Source organism: Procambarus clarkii, chromosome 17 (genome assembly GCF_040958095.1).
Source record: "Procambarus clarkii isolate CNS0578487 chromosome 17, FALCON_Pclarkii_2.0, whole genome shotgun sequence".
Classification (NCBI taxonomy): Eukaryota; Metazoa; Arthropoda; class Malacostraca; order Decapoda; family Cambaridae; genus Procambarus; species Procambarus clarkii.
In genome coordinates this window covers 33,089,457-33,112,396 of record NC_091166.1, presented here as the reverse complement: position 1 = coordinate 33,112,396, position 22,940 = coordinate 33,089,457, and the positions used below count along the sequence as shown (strand labels likewise).

General features: G+C 48.2%; 1 protein-coding gene across 4 annotated transcripts in view; it reads left to right on the top strand.

Annotated features, from left to right (window-relative positions):
* LOC123772515 (uncharacterized) overlaps positions 1–22,510 on the top strand; it is a 234,909-nt gene extending 212,399 nt beyond the window's left edge. For all 4 annotated transcript variants that reach the window (XM_045765753.2, XM_069325799.1, XM_069325797.1 and 1 more), the window contains 2 exons: positions 21,210–21,389; positions 21,501–22,510. In XM_045765753.2, the coding sequence (XP_045621709.2) occupies positions 21,210–21,389; positions 21,501–22,022 (702 nt within the window). In that variant the 3' untranslated portion in view covers positions 22,023–22,510. The remainder of the gene's footprint in view (positions 1–21,209; positions 21,390–21,500) is intronic.
* Positions 22,511–22,940: the final 430 nt, after the last annotated feature.

Sequence of the window (22,940 nt, the reverse complement as noted above, 5' to 3'; positions counted from 1 at the left end):
GCAAATAACGCACTCACGTACACCCTTGGCTTTAGTACTTGTAGGTTGTATGTAGCCAAGGTACTAAAGCATAAGGTAGTCTTGAAAAGATTATAGGAAAAGATCAATTTGTAAGGTAAAGGTCTTGAAAAGATCGCTTTGTATGGTCCCACACAGGAAGAGATTCAGCTTACCTCAAGAGTGTCCGTCAGTCAGAAAGAGATTCAGCTAGCCTCAAAGAGTGTCCGTCAGTTAGGAAGAGATTCAGGTATTCTTGAAAATATCTATAGAAAACACCACCATAGAAGCCGCTAACACTGTTCATCTATGTTATTTGTATCAGATGCATCATCACTGAATGCAGAAAACGATTCATCTGTGTATCATCTAAATAAATTGGAGATAGCATAGGATTGCAAGGGTGACGCTCAGAGCGACAACTGGATACGATCGCTGTATCGTCCTCATAGGTGCTGTATCACTTACATCCGACCTTTGTGTTAGGTCCTTATTGCGCATAGCTTCACCAATATTATGACCCTTATGTTCTTCAAACAATAAGGTTTGAATTTCACCGACAGAGCGTTATCTTTCAACACCGCGTCGGACAGGTGTTTGGGAGCCAGAGGCGCGTACGCCACCCATGGTTGTTCGTTCAATATTAACCCAGCCAGCAGCCTTAGGGCATTCTGGGAATTTTTTCCAAGATGGGTGCCTCTGACTGGAGGTCCTAAGAGTCCATTTCGTACACAACCAACCTCGTTCACATTTAGAATTGGTACCGAAAAATCAAAAAAGAGTTTTCTCGGTTGGCGCAGTTTCTTGCTGACCGAGAATACTCGGTTGGCGCATTTAAGTTGTTAAGGGGTTAATGAGAAAGCCGATGAAATTGCTAAATTGGCAACTCGTCATCCAGTGATTCATAAAACGTTTGTATCGTTTTACAACCAGGTACCCAATTTACTGTTAGGTAAACAAAGGCTACAGTTAAGGATAATGATCTAAGATGTGGGCGTGCTGCATATTACATAATTTACACATCTTTTTCACTGACATCAACACCGTATTACCAGATATATTTGTATTCTACTCTTAATCTCATGTATATTGAGTCCTTCCATGTAGACTTTCTTTTACCATAAATGAAGGAAGAATTTGTTTATTATTGCATAATGCATAAGTGTGTTACTTTTGTCTACCATTGCCGTTCTCTTTAACTTTTTCTTCGTCCTCTTGGATCATCTTGATTCTTGTCTTCATTTGTTTAAAAGTTTTCTGACATACGTCATTGACAAGAGTTTTTTTCTGAGGCTCTCTGTGCTATCTCATCAACTGCCTCATTCAATAGTATTCCCACATGTGAAGAGATCCACATGATTCTTATTTTATACCCATCTTTTCTAGTATTAATATTCTCTCTACACTCGATCACAATATTCTGGTAAACTGGTCACCTGCTATTTGAAGACTCCAAAGCTCCTTTCATATACTGTATATAAAAAACAGGCATTTTTAACACATTTGACTATTTCCTGTAATCCTGCTAATTCACCTTGGAGTTCAGCCTGCATTGGAGACAGTGTCAGTTAAGTGGTGTCCAAAAGCAGTATCTACGGTATCTAATCGATACCTTTAAAAATACTGGAAATATTGAAAGATATTAATCCAGATAATAATCCCCTTGTGAAATGCACACAAGGGGCAACAGCTTCAAGCTCAACAAGTGGCAATATAAAATAGAGAACAGGCAATAGTTTTTCACTCATAGTGTAATAAACCCGTGGAACCACCTATCTGCTGACACCGTAAATGCCAAGATATTACTTCTGTTTAAAATTAAGCCGGAAAAATCCTCAGGTATATGGGGGAGGCCTTTGAGCAACCGCCGACTTCCTGCCCCGTCGAGGCCATCAGAGATGCTGGCCCTCAGGCAAATTCATGTAAAATATGTATTTGTGTGTGTGTGTATTAAATATTTGTATATAGTATTTGGACCTGCAGCATTTAGCTTTTAGCTCTTGGACCCCACCTTTCTAAGCGTTGGTTAACCTGAACAAATCCACAAGGGCCGTGACGAGGATTCGAACCTGCATTCGAGAGCATCATAAGAACATAAGAACAAAGGCAACTGCAGAAGGCCTATTGGCCCATACAAGGCAGCTCCTATTTATAACCACCCAATCCCACTCATATACATGTCCAACCCATGCTTGAAACAATCGAGGGACACCACCTCCACAATGTTACGCGACAATTGGTTCCTCAAATCAACAACCCTGTTACTGAACCAGTATTTACCCAAGTCTTTCCTAAATCTAAACTTATCCAATTTATACCCATTGTTTCGTGTTCTGTCTTGTGGATCCCAGACACTGCCTTAATCAACTGAGCTACGACAGGGTAAAAGAGTTGAAACCGAAGTTCTACTGAACTTACTGGATCCCGTAGCCTCTCTGAGGCACAAACCAGGATTTTACACAACCCCCCCCCCCTGCACCCGAGCTATGTCAATAGGCCGTTCTCCCTCTTCGCCCTTACATCATTACACACAGAGATCACACTAATGTGATGCATCAAATGAACAAATCCACAAGTGCCGTGACAAGGATTCGAACCTGCGTCCGAGAGCATCCCAGACACTGCCTTAATCGACTGAGCTACGACAGGGTGATAGGGTTGAAACCAAAGTTCTACTGAAGTTACTGGATCCCGTAGCCTCTCTGAGGCACAAACCAGGATCTTACACAACCCCCCCCCCTGCACCCGAGCTATGTCAATAGGCCGTTCTCCCTCTTCGCCCTTACATCATTACACACAGAGATCACACTAACGTGATGCATCAAATGATCACATTAACGTGATGTATCAAATCACAAATAACGTGATGCATCAAATGTAAGGGCGAAGAGGGAGAACAGCCTATTGACATAGCTCGGGTGCAGGGGGAGTTGTGTAAAATCCTGGTTTGTACCTCGGAGAGGCTACGGGATCCAGTAAGTTCAGTAGAACTTCGGTTTCAACCCTTTTACCCTGTCGTAGCTCAGTCGCTTAACCCTCAAACCGCTAGGGGCCCAAATGGAATTCACACCCACAGGCGCAACAAAAAAAAAAAAATTCCAAAATTTTTTTTTGTCTTATAGAAGTGTTCATTTTTGTTCCCTGATCATGGAAAAAATAACAAAAAAATCGTAGGTGGCATATTTTAGCCGCAATAGGGTAGGGAAGTGTGGCAAAAAAGGGGCGTTGGCAGAGCCTTCGCCAGATGAGGTCTACTCCACCCGAGCTGTCAGACGGCAGTTGCCACAAATATATTATTACCTAATTATTTCAATGTCTCTGATTGATTTTTTCTTAGTTTTTTTGCAGTAATATTATTCCATACAGTGAATTGTGGTATATTTATATTATAAAATGTGTGAACCATCGCTGTACTCAAAATTATGGTGTGCATATTAGTGATTCAATTATTATGTTCATAAAACAATAAACAAATAGTTTTGCTGTTGTTACACTATATACACAGGTTATATATAAGTATTTGCATGTTTTGTACACCATAACGAACTACTAAGTTGGTCTTGTGAGTCAAAAAGCAACGAGGAGTGACCGCCAAACACCAGCGAGCCACTCACTGCCACTCCCTCCCTCAACACCACCTCACTCACCCTCATTCACCTCCTACAATACTCTTTCTGTATTTATTCACTATACACAGACGTTATACGTATTTACATGTTTTGTTCACCATAACTGTACATCTAAGCTTGTATGGTGAGTAAAGGCCACAAAGACGTAGCTACTCACACAGTCAGCTGATCGGCGGCCGCCCTCAAGGCCAGGCGCACTAATATTTGTCCTTCAACAATATTGTTTGTGGTGTTATTACGCTATATACACATATTATATATAAGTATCTACCAGTTTTATTCACCATACCTGAACAAATAAGCAGGTATGGTGCCCAAAGCCCATAGTGGCCATCAGTAAACACCATGCCAAGACGTGCAGACGACGCTCTTCCCTCACCAAAATGGCGGCTCCCAACCTACTCCTCTCGCTGTTATCACACTCTATACACACGTTATATATAAGTATCTACATTTGTGTTCACCATATCGAACCACTAAGCTGGTATGGTGAGTGCAGTCAATAAATGGTGGCCACACACAGTCAGAAGACGACGCCACAACCCTCCCTCGCACAGCCTTACGCCTCCCTCCATGGAGCACAGCGCTAAATATCACCACAATCCTGCTATTATCAGAATCCTGGTCAGTTTCATCACAGTCAGGGGGCTTCAGTAATACTATCACTGCTAAATAATAGCAGTATCATATATATTATGGTATTTGTAGGCGATGCTGTGGTCACAAGCTGAACAGCGGTGCTGTGAGCTCGTGCTGCGTGCGCCAGCCTTGGTGGCTTGCTCAATACTGACGCTGTAACACCCAAGAATGTTGGCCTGGATTTTTTTTCTAGGTGGCATCTGGCAACTATCGGTCGTGGCTGTACTATAGCTGCCCCTATCCCAGGCGGGGAGTTTAAATTATAGCGCTAGACACGAAATCATATATAAATGATGTGCGCGGTTTCGGTTTTGTTACTGATATCATTTATATATGATATGCGCGGTTTGAGGGTTAAGGCAGTGTCTGGGATGCTCCCGGACGCAGATTCGAATCCTCGTCACGGCCCTTGTGGATTTGTTCATTTGATGCATCACGTTAGTGTGATCTCTGTGTGTAATGATGTAAGGGCGAAGATGGAGAACGGCCTAATGACATAGCTCTGGTGCAGGGGCGGGGGAGGGGGGTTGTGTAAAATCCTGGTTTGTGCCTCGGAGAGGCTACGGGATCCAGTAAGTCAGTAGAACTTCGGTTTCAACCCTTTTACCCTGTCGTAGCTCAGTTGATTAACCCTTAAACCGCGCAAATCATATATATATGATATCAGTGAAAAAACCGAAACCACGCACATCATATATGTATAATTTCGTGTCTAGCGCAAAGCAAAGTTTGGTCAAGAAGTCCCTGGCATACAATGACCCAGTGAACCCAGTGTTCATGAATCATGAACCCAGTGTTGCAGCATGCTGCAACACCCAGGCTCGCTCACATAAATGCCTTTCAGCAACACAGACTAAAGAATTTGCCACCAGCTGCAAAGCGTGCAATATGCGTGCATGCCTAGTATGTAAAACAACAAAACGAAGAGAACAAACGTAAAATGGTGCAAACATGGTGTGAAGGGTGTGGAGTTGCATTGTGTGCTGTCGACTGCTTCAACGACTACCACTCGCTTAAAGATTTCTAAATGTGCAGTAATAGTGCAAAAACCTATACATAGTGCATACTAGTGTGTACATATAAAATAATGAACATTGTGATTACTGTACATAATATAATGCCGTAATGGAAAACGTTTGTGTGCGCATGTGTATACTCAATGTATGCAACATATATTGACAATAGCTGTGAAGTAACATTATGTGCAACACAATTAGTGACTAATATTGCAAAGAATACACACCTAGACACTGTAAATAATGATGCGAAAATAAATTCGTGGCAACTCTGGCTGATTGAAGACCGCGCGCGACGCCTCCACGACGCACCGTGCACGAGCAAACATGCAAACTGTGACGTCATCACCCATCGTGTCGGCTCAATTACGTCGCCAGTAAGTACAATTGATTCTTTTACCGTGACCAGGGAACACGACTTCAGGTTAGGAAGAAAAAAGATTTTTTTTTTTTTTTTTTTTGTATGCGCCTATGGGTGTCAAATGGTATATAACCATGCCCTATTTAAGAGTTAAGGCAGTGTCTGGGATGCTCCCGGATGCAGGTTTGAATCCTCGTCACTGCCCTTGTGGATTTGTTCATATTATTACCTAATTATTTCAATGTCTCTGATTGATTTTTTCTTAGTTTTGTTGCAGTAATATTATTCAATAGAGTGAATTGTGATATATTTATATAATAAAATGTGTGAACCATCGCTGTACTCAAAATTATGGTGTGCATATTAGTGTTTCAATTATTATATTCATAAAATAATAAGCAAATACTTTTGCTGTTATTATACTATATACACTGGTTATATATAAGTATCTGCATGTTTTGCTCACCATAACGAACCACAAAGTTAGTATTGTGAGTCAAAATGCAACGAGGAGTGACCACCACACACCAGCCAGCCACTCGCTGCCACTCCCTCCCTCAACAATACCTCACTTGCCCTCATTCTCCTCCCACAATAATGTTTGTGCATTTATTCATTATACACAGATGTTATATATAAGTATTTACATGTTTTGTTCACCATATCTGTACATCTAAGCATGTATGGTGAGTAAAGGCACAAAGACGTAGCTACTCACACAGTCAGCTGGTGGCGGCCACCCTCAAGGCCAGACTCACTAATATTTCTCCTCCAACAATACTGTTTTGTTTGTGGTGTTACTACGCTATATACTCACATTATATAAGTATCTACCTGTTTTATTCACCATACCTGTATAAATAAGCTGGTATGGTGCACAAAGACCATAGTGGCCACCAGTAAACAACATGATAAGTCGTGCAGACAACGCACCTCCCTTACCAAAATGGCGGCTCCCAACCTACTCCTATTGCTGTTATTACACTCTATACACATGTTATATATAGGTATTTACATTTGTGTTCACCATAGCGAACCACTAAGCTGGTATGGTGAGTGCAGTCAATAAAAGGTGGCCACACACAGTCAGAAGACGACACCACCCCTCCCTCCCACAGCATTACTCCTCCCTTCATGGAGCACAGCACTAAATATCACCACAATCCTGCTATTATCAGAATTCTGCTCAGTTTCATCACAGTCAAGGGTATTCTGTAATACTATCATCGTTAAATAATAGGATGAACATATATATAATGGCATTTGTAGGCTCTGCTGTGGTCACAAGTTGAACAGTGGTGCTGTGAGCTCGTGCTGCCGGCGTCAGCCTTGGTGGCTCGAACAATACTGAAGCTCTCACACCCAAGAATGTTGGTTTGGATTTTTTTCTAGGTGGCATCTGGCAACTATCATTCGTGGCTGTACTATAGCTGCCCCTATCACAGGTGGGGCGTTTAAATTATAGCGCTAGACATGAAATCATATTTATATGACATGCACGGTTTCGGTTTTGTCACTGAAAGCATATATATATGATTTGCGGGTTTAAGGGTTAAGTCAGAAGCGTAAGCCTGGCTCCTCTTCTTCCTCCTTCCCGGCAGGTAAGAAGGCTTCGCTTTCTTCCTAGGCCCCTACTTTTGACTCTATCGCTCCTTCCCCTCCCATTTCGGTGGTTGTGCCCCCTGTTCCTGCTATGGAAGTTTCTTTGGCCCCCGCTTCCCTCTCGGTTGCTGCCCTTGCTGAGGTGCGCTCCCCTCTTTCTACTCCTGCTGCTGTCCTTGGCTGCTCATCTCGGTTGTCTCCTCTTCTTCCTCCTCTGGGCCCCGCCCGTCCACCTCTGGTCTGTTCTCCCACTTCCCTCCGTCTTTGCTCAGTTTACCCATGCCCCCTAACTTTGCTGACCCTGATCTTCTTTAACGTGCTATGTTCCTCTTTCGCTTTTGTTTCTTCCTTTTTCTGTGTTGTTGTCCTTTCTCTTCTCGTCGATGTCTTTTCTTCAATGGAATGTTCGGGGTTATTACGCCAATTTCCTTGAACTCCAACTTCTGATTTCGCGGTTTTCCCCCCTTTGTGTCTGTCTCCAGGAGCCGATGCTTGGTGCTCGTCCTGGTCACTTTCATGGCTATTCCTTTCTCCCCCCATCCCCAGCAATTGCTGGGGCTCCTAACTGTTCTGCTCTCTTGATTCGCTCTGATGTTCCCTTTGTCTCCTTACTTTTTCCTTCACCTCTCCATTGTTCTCATATCTTTGTGGGGAAATGGTACACCGTTTGTTCCATTTATTTCCCCTTGAGTGTCCCGCTTTCTCTTCCCGATCTGTAACACTTACTGGACTCCTTGCCGGAACCTGTGCTCCTGCTGGGCGATTTCAATTGTTGTCATTCCCTTTGGGGTGATGTTCTGACGAACACCCGGGGTCGCCTTCTTGAGCCGTTTATCCTCTCTTCTTCCCTGTTTCTTCTGAATTCTGGTGAGCCCATGCATTTGGACTCTCGGACTCGCACCCTTTCCTGTCTTGATCTTTCTCTTTGCTCGTCTTCTCTTTACTTAAATTTCACGTGGCGGGTTCTTGATGACCTCCATGGCAGTGGCCATTTCCCCATCCTTGTTACCTTTTTCTCTTTTCACCCTACCCTCTCCTGCCCTGGGTGGCAGTTTGCTAAGGCGGACTGGAACCTATTTACCCTCAGTGCTGCTCTCTCTGACCTCTCCCTTCTGCCTTTTCCTCGCTCTCCTCCTTTTTCATGACACTGTCCTCGACGCCTGCCCTCCGCTCTATTCCTCGCTCTTTCTCTTGGGGTCCATGGAAGTGCGTTCCCTGGTGGAATGCAGACTGTGCTCAGGCTGTCCGCTGTAAGCGTGCAGCCTGGAAGAGGCACCGCCGTTGGCAGACGGCCAATTCTTTTATTTTCTTTAGGAAGGCGAGTGCAGTGGCCCGTAGGGCCATCCATACGGCTAAACATGAAAGTTGGGCATCTTATGTCTCCACCATTACATCTGAAACTCCTCTGCCGCAGATCTGGAAGCGTATCTGCAAGATAGCGGGTAAGTTCGTTCCTGTTGTTTCACCGGTCCTTCACCTCCGTGGTACTCTTGTGGCGGACCAGTTGCAAGTCGCTACCGAACTGGGTTCTCACTTTTCTTCTGTTAGCTCTGGTCTTCATCTTCCCCAATCTTTCCTTCTTCATAAACCTGTCCTTGACTCTCGTCCTTTAGATTTCTGGACTGGTCTTCGACTTCCTTATAACGATCACTTCTCTCTCTTTGAACTTCGTTCTGCCCTGGCCCTCTGCTGTTCTACGGCGGCGGGCTCTGATGGCATTCACTATGAGATGCTTCGCCATCTTCCTCCGTGCACGTCTCAGTATTTACTGAGTCTGTATAATCGGATCTGGGAGTTGTCGTCAGTCCCTGGGGACTGGCTGGATGCCGTTGTCCTCCCTGTTCACAAACCAGGGCCTCTGGGAACATCCCCTAAGGACTTTCGCCCTATTGCCCTCAAAAGTTGTGTCTGCAAACTCTTTGAACGTATGGTTAACGTTCGTCTGATGTGGTTCCTGGAACACCATCACCTCTCCCCTTCTCAATTTGGTTTCTGCAAGTGCTGCAGCACAACAGATGTCCTGGTGAACTTGGAGGTCTATATCCGTACTGCTTTTGCTGCGAAGACCTCTGTTGTTGCCGTTCTTTTTGACCTGGAAAAGGCTTAGGACATTACTTGGAGGTATCATATTCTATCCCAGCTTCATACTTTTGGCCTTCGTGGTCGTCTCCCTCTCTTTCTGCGAAGCTTCCTCTCTCATTCCTTTCGGGTGAGTCTTGGTACCACTCTCTCTGCCTCTTTTCAGCAATACAGAGGTGTGCCCCAGGGTTGTGTTCTGAGCACTACTCTTTTTCTGGTTGCCCTCAATGATCTTCTTTCCTCTCTTCCTTCAGGTGTCTTCTCCGCTCTCTATGTCGATGATCTTACCCTTTGCTGTCATGGTGATGATTCGCCTCTCCTTCAACGCCGGCTTCAACTTGCGATTGATGCCATGTCGTCATGGGCCACTGATCATTGCTTCAAGTTCTCTACTACTAAGACTTGTGCCATGACTTTTACTCGGAAACGGGTCGTTTTTCGTCCCTCTTTGTCACTTTATGGTCATCCCCTGGAGTACAAAGATTCTGCGAAGCTTTTGGGGTTATTCTTTGTCACTCGTTTGTTTTGGTCTTCCCATATCTCTTACCTCCGTGTTGAGTGCTCTAAGGCCCTTACCCTCCTTCGGGTATTGTCCCATACATCTTGGGGAGTGGATTGGATCACTTTCCTCACTTTACATTCCTCTCTCGTCCTGTTTAAGCTCGATTATGGTTGCCCTGCTTACTCGTCTGCTTCTTCTACTCTTCGCTGTCTTGATGCTTTGCACCATACTGGGTTGCGCCTCAGTTCTGGTGCCTTTCGTTCGACTCCCGTCCTCAGCTTGTATGTTGACACTGGCTTCTTATCTCTCCAGGACCTCCGTGATCACTACTGTCTTCGCTATCTTGTGCGGTTATTGCAACATCCTTCCTCTCGCCTCTGTCATTCTTTAACATTTACCCCTCTGCGGTTCCTGTTCCTCTTCACCACCTCCCTCTTTCTGTCCTGTTATCTCGCTTACAGGATTCTATTTCCATTCGTATTTCTAATATTTCTCCTCGTGTTGTTCCTTCTTTGCCCCCGTGTAGAGTTCCCTTTTCACAGTTTAGTACATCCTTGACCCACATCACTAAAGCTTTTACCCATCCTACGGTTCTGAAACACCTTTTCCTTGAAGTCTTTTCTTCTCCCGCTCCGTTTCCGTCTTCACCGATGGGTCTAAGTCTGCAGACAGTGTTGGCTACTCTGTTGTTTTTCCTGATTGCACTTATATGTGTCGCTTTTTCCCGGAGACTAGCATCTTCACAGCGGAGCTTTATGCTATTCTCTATGCTCTTCGTCTCCTGCTTTCTCGTTCTCAACCTTCCTTTGTAGTTGTTGACTCTCATAGTGCCCTCATGGCTCTCTGGTCCATTAATCTGGTTCATCCAGTGGTTGTCGAGATCCAGCATTGGCTATTTCTTGTTCACAGTAAATTTAAGTTGGTTGAGTTTTGTTGGGTTCCCAGCCATATTGGTGTCTCTTTAAATGAGCGTGCGGATGCTGCTGCCAGGGAAGCTGTCCGCTCTTGTCCCATCTCTCGTAAAGGTATTCCTTATTCCGAATTTTACCCGGTTATCCATTCCTCCATCCTTACCGTTGGCAGGCTTGTTGGTTGTCTGTTACTGGTAACAAACTCCGTACTCTTAAAAGTTTTGTGTCCTCGTGGCCGTCCTCCTACCACCGTAACCGGCGATGGGAAACGGCTTTGGCGAGGTTGCGTATTGGCCATACTCGCTTAACTCATGGTCACTTGATGGAGCACCGCCTTGCTCCTTATTGTCCTAATTGCATTGTCCCTCTTACGGTCGTGCATATCCTTGTTGAATGTCCTGACTTCTGGGACGAGCATGTGTCTCGTTTCCCGACCGCCCCCCGCGGTCGCTTGTCTCTCGATCGTATTCTTTGTGACTCAGATACTTTTGATATTGTTTGCCTTATGCGTTTTCTGTTCTCGTGTTGGCATCCTTGGTGATATTTAGCGCCCTTTGATTATCCCGCACATTTGATGGTGCTACATAGCCTTCCCAGTTTGATGCCTTCTTTTACTGATCCATAGTCTTTCCAACTTGATGCATTCTTTTGATATTTTTTTTTAGTTTAGTTCATTTATTATGCACACCATATCCATCTTGTAGGCGGTAGTGGAAAGGGTTACAGAGGCACATAATGGGCTCAGGGACTGAACCCCACAATTCATTTAACTAAGCAAGTTACAATCTTGATTAGCTAGTTACAAAATTCAGTATAAGTCGTCACCACATAAATGGGTTCGACATCGACCACAAGTAGTCTCTAAATTAACCACTGAACTGTGCCAACCGATTATTCTCGGTCGGTGGGAAACTGCGCCAACTGAGAAAACTCCTTTTGATTTTTTCGTACCCATTCTAAATGTGTGCATGGTTGGTTGTGTACGAAATGGACTCGTAGGACCTCCAGTGAGAGGCAGCCATTTTGGAAAAAATTTCCAGAATGCCCTAGGGCTGCTGGCTGGGTTAGTACTGTACCGAGTGAGCAACCACGGGTGGGGCACCAGCCTCTGACTCCCAAACACCTGTCCGACGCAGGGTTGAAAGATCCCATTGTGTCGGAGAAATTCAAACCTTATTGTTTAACCCTTAAATTGCGCATCGCATCATATGATGCTTTGACCGACTTGCAGTAAATTGCGCATCGCATCATATGATGCTTTGGAGTACTACGCTAGATTTAAACGGCTCGCGGATACACGGGGTTCACTACTCCTTCATCAGGGCTCTTGTAAACAGACGCCATTTTTAAAAATTCGTGGGCCAAATTCCCAGCTGTTAGGGGCCTCAGTATTGAGTGAGCTACCAAGCCTGACGCACGCAGCATGAGCTCACAGCACTGCTGTTCAGCTTGTGACCACAGCATCGCCTAAAAATGCCATAATTTACTTGTTCATGCTATTATGTAGCAATGATATTATTACAGAAGACCCCTGTGATAAAACTGACCAGGGTTCTGATAATAGCAGGATTGTGGTGATATTTAGTGCTGTGCTCCATGGAGGGAGGAAGTAATGCTGTGGGACGGGAGTTTAGTGGCGTTGTCCTTTTGACTGTGTGTGGCCACCTTTTATTAACTGCACTCACCATACTAGCTTAGTGATTCGCTATGGTAAACACAAATGTAGATACCTATATATAACGTGTATAGAGGGTATAAACAGCCAGAAGAGTAGGTTGGGAGCCGCCATTTGGCGAGGGGCGGTGCGTCGTATGCACGACCTTATCATGTTGTTTACTGGTGACCACGATGGTCTTTGGGCGCCCATACGAGTTTACTTATACAAAGTATGGTGAATAAAACAGGTAAATATTATATATAATGTGTGTATATTGGCGTAATAACACCACAAACAGTATTGTTGGATGAGAAAATATTAGTGCGTCTGGCTTGAGGCAGCAGACACCAGCTGACTGTGTGAATATCTATGTCTTTGTGTTTCTACTCACCATACAAGCTTAGTTGTACAGTTTATGGTGAACAAAACATGTAAATACTTATATATAACTGTCTGTATATAAAAGCAAAAAACAGTATGGTGGGAGGAGAATGTGGGCGAGTGAGGTTTTGAGGGAGGGACGTGAGTGGCTGGCTGGTGTGTAGTGGTCACTCCTCGTTACTTTTTGACTCAAAATAGCAACTTAGTGGTTCGTTATGGTGAACAAAACATGCAGATACTTATATATAACCTGTATATATAGTGTAATACCGACAAAGTATTTGTTCACTGTTTGATGAACATAATTGAATCAACAATATGCACACTATATTTCTGGGGGGAGCCCCGTCGGCTCCCCGGAGCTATCCCAGGCTGATTTGCTAATGTCAGACTTTGGCATCAGTCATGTGTATGGAGTTCTTAGGCCTACCGGGGACCACGGCCAGAACCGGGCCCCCTCAGAGAGGCAAGGGGAGCAATGGCCTATAGAAGCCCCCGTGTAGTTGGAAGCATTCTATGTCTGCCATCGACCGGAACAGGCACCCAGAAAGGTAAGCGCCCCAAAACAAACCCCTATTCTGGTTAAAATTGCTACCTAAAACCGAACTAGTGGATAGAACTCCCCAACCGAAAACAAGCAAACTAGTGTGACGTCACACACTGCCGCGCCGCTGTCTGCGCAGCTCCCCCCTCCCCGGGAGGGGGAAGGGGGAGCCCCAGACCCCCCGCGCCGGCTACCCACACCTCAGTTCTTGAGGCTGATGCTATAGGCGATGGTCGTGTGCTCTGGCTCCGGTGTCGCTACTGCACTGTGCTTTGGTGTGGTGTTAGTTTTGTGGGTGCGAGAGCCAGGAGTTATCTTCAGTACTCGGGCTGCATGCGCCTAGGGCTGCCTTCCCTAGGTGCCCTGTAAGTACTGCCCTTGGGGCTTGGGGCCACCTTCCACAGGCTCCTCGGGGTCTGCCTCTGCTGGTCCGTTTTACCTTTCGGTTTTTCGGCCGCCTGTTGGGCTCTTGGGTGTTCTGTTCTCCCTTGTTACCGGCAGGTAAGAGGCAGTTTGCACTGGTAGGGGCGCAGGGTGCTGCTCAGCTTGTATTTCCCGACATCGCGGCCGGCTCTGTTCCTTGGGGTTCGCTGTCCTCTTGCGGGGTTTTGTTTTTCTTTTTGTTTTTGCCTGGTGGGGGGTTCTGTCATTTTATTCAGTTTGTTTTTGCCCTTCCACTGTTCTCCTCGGTGGCGCCCCCTGCTAGGTCCCCGTGAGTGTACACGTCCCTGGGGTTCAGCTTTAGAAGTTTGCTTGGTAGTTTTGGGCGCCGGTTTGCAGCACCCTGCCTGGGACTACCTGAGCGCGAGTCCTCTTAAAGTAAACGCTCAGGACCCTGGGAATCCCCTAGGGGGCGCGTGGGTCCGATGGATGTGACCCCGGAGTCCCCACTCGCTGTGTGCGAGTTTGAGGGTTGCTCGGTCCCCTTGTCTCAGGGTGACCCTCATTGTTTTTGCCTCTGCCACGCTGCCTGTTGGGTCGGTGATACTTTCGACCCTGAGTCCTGTGAGTGTTGCTGCTTGCTTGTGACTCAATTTACCCAATCCTCTGATGATTCTATTCGGGTACAGGCGGCACGTGCGTTGCAGTCTAGGTTTCGTCTGTTGCAACGCGCTCGGTTGGTTGCTTCCCCGGATGCCCCGGGGCTGCCCCGCTTTGCTTTTCGAGACCCGGACTTGGGTGGGGGTCGCTTCGATCCTGGTTCAGTCCGCACCTCCTCGTCCTTCCCCTTCTGTTCGTTCTGGTCCCCCGCCCCTGCTTCCGGCCCCGAAGCGTCTGAGGGTTTCGGGGTCGGAGCAGGGGTTACTTGATCTCGAGACTCGGGCAGCTTCGGGGGTTGCCCCTTCCGGGGGGGCGGCAGAGGCATTCGAGTCTTGTCTCCCGGCCGAAGCTTCAGGGTCTGACCAGTGGGCCCCCCTTCCTCCAGCTTTTCCGGCTGCTCCGTCCTTGTCTTGTGGGGTCGGGGCTTGGGGAGAGGACTCGGCCTCGGGTCCTGTGGTGACGGACCTCGAGGCTGGGGAGGGGCTGACTTGGGGGCCTTGGGCCCCGCTGGACCCCGCCTGGGTTTTTCTTCCCACTGAGCGGGGCTTATTGTTACAAGGAGTGGGGTTTTCTTTCCCCCCTCTGCGTACGAGTTGGATTTGGTGTCGGCCCCTCCCCGGGTTCGGTTCCGTGTTCCCCCGGGTACGTCGGTTCCGTCCTTCCGGAGGTTTTCGGCTTATCGCATCCAACCTGGTGTGGTGCGAGCGGCCTTTGCAGCTTACCTCCTGCGTGACCCGGATTATGCCTCGGAAATGGATCCGTCCACGTTCAGGTTTGGGACTTCGTTCCCTTTCTGGCTCCGTTACGAGGTTCCGGAGTCGTCCTGGCTAGCAGACTGCCCCTTGTTTGGTCTGGATTCCTGGCATTCCTTCTGTCGTTCCCGCACGCTGGAGTGGCGGGAAGCTTCCACGGTGCTTCAGGTTTTCCTGGGGGGTGAACTTGAGTACCTGAATGAGTGCTTGTTTGCCCCTGCCCTTCCCCGCGATGTGGGCGTTATTCAGCTCCATGTGCAGGTTCCCTCCCTTTCGGCGGCGCTCGTGGCGGAGGACTTGCGCGCTCGGGGCCTTTTGTGTTCGGCCTTGCGGTTCTTTTCCCTCCTGGAGCTGTCTTCGGATTGGCTCGTGGAGGATGTGGGGACGCTTGGGTCCGTCCCGGGGTCCGGCACCTTGTCCTCGGCTGCGCGTTCGTCGGCTGCCTTGTTGAAGCTGTTCACGCCGATTTTGCGGGATGCGGTTTCCCTGTTCTATGCTTCCCGTCTCGCGTGTCGGCAGGCGGTGCTGGGTTCCTCCGTGGAATCTGCTTGGGCTCTGGCTCTTAGGCGTTCTTCACCTTTTTGTCCTCTCCTGTTTGGGGAGTCGGCCGTGGCGCAGTTTATTCAGGCTGCGTCGGCGGCTTGTCGTCCGATGTCGGACTTGTTGGTTTTCCGGGGGTCCCGGGGTGGGTCTTCCCGGAAAGGTCGTGCCAGGGCTCGGGGTTCCTCTCGTCGTGGTAGGCCTCTGGTGTCAGGTTTGGGGTTGGCTCCTCCTGCGGACCCTCCCTCGTCTGGTCGGCGCGGTGTTCGCGCTGTGCGGGGTTCTGGGTCTCGTAAGGGTCGCCGGCCCTTTCGCGGTTTGCCCCTTGACGGGGCGATGGGGGGGCGGCTTGCGCTGTTCGCCCGCGCCTGGTCCCACGATTCGTGGGCCTTTCGGGTCGTGTCTCGCGGCCTGCGGTGGCGTTGGGTGGCCCCTCCCCCCTTTGGGGGGTCGGGGCTGGCAGGGCAGGCTTCTTCCCCTGCGCTCTGTCGAGTCGTCTTGGAGTGGGTACGCTTGGGCGTCGTCGAAACGACGTCGTCCCTCAGATGGGTTTCCCGTCTGTTTCCGGTTCCGAAACGGGACTGCGCGGACCTGCGGTTCATTCTGGACTTGTCCCGTCTGAACCCCTGGGTTCATTGCCCCTCCTTTCGGATGACTACGCTGTCTCAGGTTCGGCTCCTCTTGGAGCCGGGAGCTTGGATGGTGTCCCTGGACCTCCGGGACGCTTATTGGCATGTCCCGATTCATCCGCGGTTCAGGGACTGGCTCGGTTTTGTAGTGGGGCGTCTGAGTTACCGCTTTCGTTGTCTCCCGTTCGGGTTGAACCTGGCACCTCGCGTGTTCACACGCCTTACACGGGTTGTGGTGGCTCGTTTGCGTCTCCTAGGTGTTCGGGTGTTGGCCTACCTCGACGACTGGCTGGTTTGGGCTCCCAGCCAGTCAGCTTGCTTGCTAGCCAGGGATTTGGTTCTTTCCCAGCTCGCCGGGTTCGGGTTCTTGGTGAACTGGAGGAAGTCCCATCTGGTTCCCTCTCAGGTTCGGACTTGGCTGGGTCTCGTGTGGGACTCTCGAACCGCCTCCTTGTCTCTCCCTCCGGAGTCTCTCCTGCGGCTGCGGTCCCGCCTTCGTCTGTTTCTGGAGGGCCCTCGGGTCACCCGGCGGTTGCTCGAGGGGCTGTGCGGGAGCCTGAACTTCGCGATGGTGGTCTACCCGCCGGGTCGGGTTTGGCTTCGACGGCTGTTCTGGTTCCTTCGGGGTTCCCCCTTCCGCCTCTCTCGCGATCGCAGAGTTCGACCCCCGGGGGACTTGCGTCGGTTGCTGCGTCACCGGCTTCCTCTTCGGGTTTTTCGGGGTTCAGTGCCTTGGCGCCTACCCGAGCCCGCGCTCGATGTGTACACGGATGCGTCGTCTCTCGGCTGGGGTTTTGTGACCAGTGCTCACCAGGCCGGCCAGGGGCGTTGGGATCCGTCCTTCCGTCGAGCTCACAGTACGGTGCGGGAGTTCGCGGCAGTGTGGTTTGCTCTGGGGAGGATTCGGGTGGCCCACGGATCGACGATTCGGCTCCATTCGGACTGCTCTCCGGTGGTTCATTGCCTGAACCGCGGGGGTTCGATGCGGTCGTTGTCTCTTTGGGGTTGGTCGCTTCGGGTGACTCGTCTGCTGAGTTCTCGGGGTTTGGCTCTCCTGGCGGTTCACGTACGGGGCATGTCCAACGTCTTGGCCGACGCCCTGTCTCGCTTCGTTCCCCTCTCCACGGAGTGGACGGTCGACGACGAGTCCTTCCGTTGGCTTTGCCAGACGTTCGGGCGCCCCGAAGTGGACCTCTTCGCGTCGGCGTGGTCGCGGCGTCTTCCCGTTTATACGGCGCCCTTCCCCGATTGCGAGGCCGTCAGGGTCGATGCCTTTCGGCTCGACTGGTCGAGGTGGGGGTTCCTGTACCTCTTTCCCCCGGTTCGGCTGTTGCTTCAGGTCCTGACTCGCTTAGAGACTTACCGGGGGCGAGTTGTCCTTCTGGCCCCTTGGTGGCCGGCCCAGCCTTGGTTTCAGGCGCTGGTTGCTCGGTGTCCGAACCCGAGGGTTTTCCCGCGGCTCCGCCTCTTTCAGCAGATCGGGCCGGTACGTCACATAGCTGGTTCGATCTTCTCCTCGAGTCTTCGCGTATGGTTTTTTTGACTCGAGTCTATCATCAACTCTATGGTGATCAGGTGGCCTTCTTGTTGGTGTCCCACCTGAGGGCTTCTTCTCGGCGGCAGTATGAAGTTTCCTGGCGGTCCTTCCGTTTCTTTTTGCGTCTTCGTCGTGTTAGCTCCTTGTCTGTTCGGGTGGTCTTGTCCTTCCTCTCGTGGTTGTTTCAGGACCGTCATCTTATGCCTAACACTGTCCGCTTCGTATCGTGCGGCGCTGGCGGAGCCGCTTCAGCTTGCTTTCGGTATCGATGTTACGTCTGCGCCGCTTCGCAAGCTGTCTCGTGCATTGCTTCACCTCCGGCCTGCTCATGCGTCGCCTGAGCCGTCCTGGTCTTTGGACAGAGTGCTCGCTTCCCTTTCATCTCCTCGTTTCGTTGTGGCCCCTTCGGTCCAGGATTGTTTTTCCAAGGCACTTTTCTTGTTGGCTATGCCTCTGGGGGTCGGGTAGGGGAGCTTCATGCTCTCCTCCGGCACAGGGGTTTCTGCTCTTTTGGTCGTGGTGATAGTTTTGTTCGTTTGCAGCCGTCTCCTTCTTTTCTGGCGAAGAATGAGACTGCTGCGTTCCGGAGGGGTCCATGGGTGGTTGATGCTTGGTTGGTCAGGCCGGGGGTGCATCATGTTTTGTGTCCGGTTGCGGCGCTTCGCCGTTATTTGCACGCCACAGCTTCTGTGTCCGGGGACGCGCTGTGGGTTGATCCGGTTTCCCTTCTTCCCTGTTCGCGGGTTCGGGTCTCTCAGGTCGTCCGCAGGGTTATTAGGTCCAGCCAGCCTGCGGTCTATTCCCGTGCCCATGACGTTCGTAAGTTCGCGGCTCTTGCTGCCGTCTTTGGGAATATGTCTTGGTCTGATATTCGGGCGCGGGGATTTTGGCGGTTGAACAGAGTCCTGGCTGCTCGTTACCTTGTGAATGTCCCTGGGCCTCGTCGGGCCTGTGTTGCTTTGAGTCGGCGGTTGCAGCCAGTTGTCTCGGCTTCGAGTTGAGGGGTGAGCGACGACCGCCTCCCGGGTAAGTCCCTCTTTTTCTGTCTGTGGGTAGTTAGCTCCGGGGAGCCGACGGGGCTCCCCCCAGAAAACCAGCGTTGAATGTAATGAAACGCCATTTTCTGGGTGAGTCCCGGAGGCTCCCCGGCATCCCTCCCTCCCTCCGGTCGGCGGTTTTTCGCGTTTTTGACATCCAGCCTCAAGAACTGAGGTGTGGGTAGCCGGCGCGGGGGTCTGGGGCTCCCCCTTCCCCCTCCCGGGGAGGGGGGAGCTGCGCAGACAGCGGCGCGGCAGTGTGTGACGTCACACTAGTTTGCTTGTTTTCGGTTGGGGAGTTCTATCCACTAGTTCGGTTTTAGGTAGCAATTTTAACCAGAATAGGGGTTTGTTTTGGGGCGCTTACCTTTCTGGGTGCCTGTTCCGGTCGATGGCAGACATAGAATGCTTCCAACTACACGGGGGCTTCTATAAGCCATTGTTCCCCTTGCCTCTCTGAGGGGGCCCGGTTCTGGCCGTGGTCCCCGGTAGGCCTAAGAACTCCATACACATGACTGATGCCAAAGTCTGACATTAGCATATCAGCCTGGGATAGCTCCGGGGAGCCTCCGGGACTCACCCAGAAAATGGTGTTTCATTACATTCAACGCTGGTTTTTTGAGTACAGCGATGAATCACTCATTTTATTATATAAAATATCACACTACACACTATTGAATAATATTACAGCAAAAAAACTACAAAAAATCAATCAGAGACATTGATATAATTAGGTAATTATCTCTTTGTGGCAACTCCGGCCTGACAGCTGGCGAGAAACAGACCACCTGGGACGCACTCTTGAGTTAGTGCCTGTTTTTTTGCCAGACTTCCCCACCCCATAGCGGGCAATATATACCACTTACGATTTTTTTATTATTTTTCCCATGATCAGTGAACACAAATTAACAGGTTAGGAAGAAAAAAAAATATTTTTTTTTTGTATGCGCCTATGGGTGTCAAATGGTATATAGCCATGTGCCATTTAAGGGTTAAAGAACACAAGGGTCATACTATTGGTGAAGCTAGGTGCAATAAGGACCTAACACAAAGGTCAGATGCAAGTGATACAGCACCCATGAGGACGATACAGTTAGCGTATCCAATTGTAGCTCTGAGCACCACCCTTGCTCACCTATGCTATTTTCAATTTATATAGATGATACATAGGTGAATCGTTTTCTGCATTCAGTGATGAGGCATCTGATACCAGTAGCATAGATGAACAGTGTTAGTGGCTTCCATGTGGTGTTTTCCATAGATATTTTCAAGAATAGCTGAATCTCTTCCAGACGAACGGACACTCTTCGAGGCTGGCTGAATATCTTCCTGCGTGGGACCTTACAAAGCGATCTTTCACGACTGCCTTACAAATTGATCTTTTCCTATAATCTTTTCAAGACTACCTTACGCTTTACAAGCTTGGTTACATACCACATACAGGTACTAAAGTCAAGGGTGTATGTGAGTGCATTATTTGCAAGCACACAGAATGAAGAAACAGGAAGCGAATATATATCTGTACCTTGTGCAACGAGAGCGAAGTCGCGCTGTCTGCCAAGGACTACTTCGTTGATTATTACTCACTTCTGAAGTACTGAGTGTGTAATACAGTGTGTTACTGTGTAAATAGTGTGTGAAACTGTACATATTGTAATTTTAGTGAATTTTTAACAAGTAAATATTTTTGCGTATATATTTTTATCAAGTACTTTTGCGACAATAAACATATATTGTGGACACATTACTGATACATGTATCACAGTTCCATGGAACATTATGAACGTTCTACTGTATACATATTGTAAAGGACACAAATATGCATCATATACGATAAAAAAAATAAAACAGATTGGAAATATATAGAACAGATAATTGAAAATATATTTGTGGCAACACCCGGGTCTTGAGTGGCCCACGCGACCGTGTCTGGGCATGTCACGCACGGGCGACCAGCCCCTGATGATGTCTCAGCGCACCTTGTCCACGTCCCCACAGCCAAAGTAAGTGGAATTTGGTATTTATTTTTACATAGACATGTTCAGGGAAGGGAATTTATCATTTTACAAAGAAAAATGATTTTTTTTTGGAACATTTGATGTCATGCGCATGGGGGAATTTCACAATAAACTCAGTGCTTCACAGTGGTTAAGCAACTGACATATGTGGAAAGCTAGTGTCACAATTTAATTGATATGTTTGTTTTGCATATTTACTTGAAGTATCTGCATTGTTCACATTTTATGTTCTTCTATGAGCATCTGAAGAGTTCATATCTTATGTTCTATTAACATCTGTAGTGTTCCCATCTTATATTCTTCTTGATGCACCTGTAGTGTTACCTTATGTCCACAGGTTGATGACCTCCGCAGGATGAGTGAGCCGGTCAAGAGGCTGGTGGAGGCTGGTCGGGTATTGGCTGTCCAGCAAGACCAAGATGGCTGCCGCTCAGCAAGGATAACTTTACAAGATGGAAAACTGTACCTCCACCCACTCATGCATCAGCCCATGCCTGCCTATGCCCACACCCTTCAGGTTACTCTTTTGTATCTTAACATTATTGACATTACTGATTTACTGAGTTTGAATTACTAATATAATGTTTTATTGTACAGTTATAAGTATGATTTATTTGATTTTCTGCAGGAGAGTGAGATTGTTGGCCTGATGAACCCGTCCTGCCCCCTTGTGTTTCTGGACCTTGGGTGGGCGGGATCAACAAGAGGGAGGGTTACCATCCAGCTGAAACATGATGTTGGTTTGTCCAGACAGTTTGTGTTTTTGTGTACAGGCCAGCGGGGCCACACCTACCTCAACACTAAACTGTTGAAGGTGGTGGGCAAGGGTGAAGTAGGGGAATATGTGTATGGTGGAGATTATGAGAGTAATGATGGTAAGGGAGGAGCCCCGCTGCTGCCTAACATAGAGGGAGCAGAGTGTAAGTACTGGGAGTCATACAAGGCAGGAACTGTGTGGCCTGCGTGTAATCCCCAGGGGGCTCGAAGTACCCAGTTTGCCATCACCACCATTGACAATAATGAATGGGAGATGTATTCAGATATCTTCGGTAAGGTGGTGAGTGGCCTGGATGTGGTGAGGGAAGCAGTCAGTCACTCTAAAATCACAGAAGTGACTGTAGTGGACTGTGGTATTGTGCTGTCATACTAGTTCACACTATAGTACTACCAACCTTCACCATCACTCTTGTTAACTAGGAGGCCTGGTCTGAGACCGGGCTCTGGGGACTTTGATCCTCAGAACCAGCACAAGGCAGTCATCATCATTCCAGTGGTGGACTTGGGTGTTGTTCTGCCATTCCTTTGTCTTCATAATCTTGCATCAGTGTCATCATCCTTCATGTGTCACACTAATCCCATGAAACTTTCATGTTTGCATCATTTTAACTTTCCTTACCATCATTTCTATCACCACACCTGCCTCACTATCATTGCTATTTCACCATCACTGCACCTGCCTCACCATCACTGCTATATCACAGCCCATCCTCCTGTTTTGTCTGTACATAACGATGTAACAAGTACCTAGCGATGTAAAGACAGTAACGATGAGGATCAAATACCAATGTACAACGAAATTAGAAAATGTAAATCTGAACCATTGCATTGGACAAACTGCAAAACAATTTTTTACTTGTGTTGCTTTGACAAACTAAACTAACCTAACCTTCCTAGGTCTAATACACGATATCTGAGGCCTAATATAGTACATATGTGTGCTATATTATGCCTAGGAATATTTATATTAGTTTTTATATTATCTAAACAGGAGGATGGGTTGTATATCACCATCAATACTCAACACAAAACAGCAATTAGATCAGTAATGAACTTGAGCCCCAGGCAGCACTCGTCCCTTCACTTAAATCTTTGAATATGTTTGATGTTTAAGTCACTGCACATCCTCTCAAGTGTACTGTGTGTATAGTATATATAAAACACTGAACTGCAATGCCCCAATCTAAAGCACTTCCTAGAGGAAGTGCTTTAGATTGGGCAGAGGAAGGAAGGAAGAGGAAGTGCTTTAGTTCTGTTACATGGGAGAGCACTTCCATGTAACAGAACACAT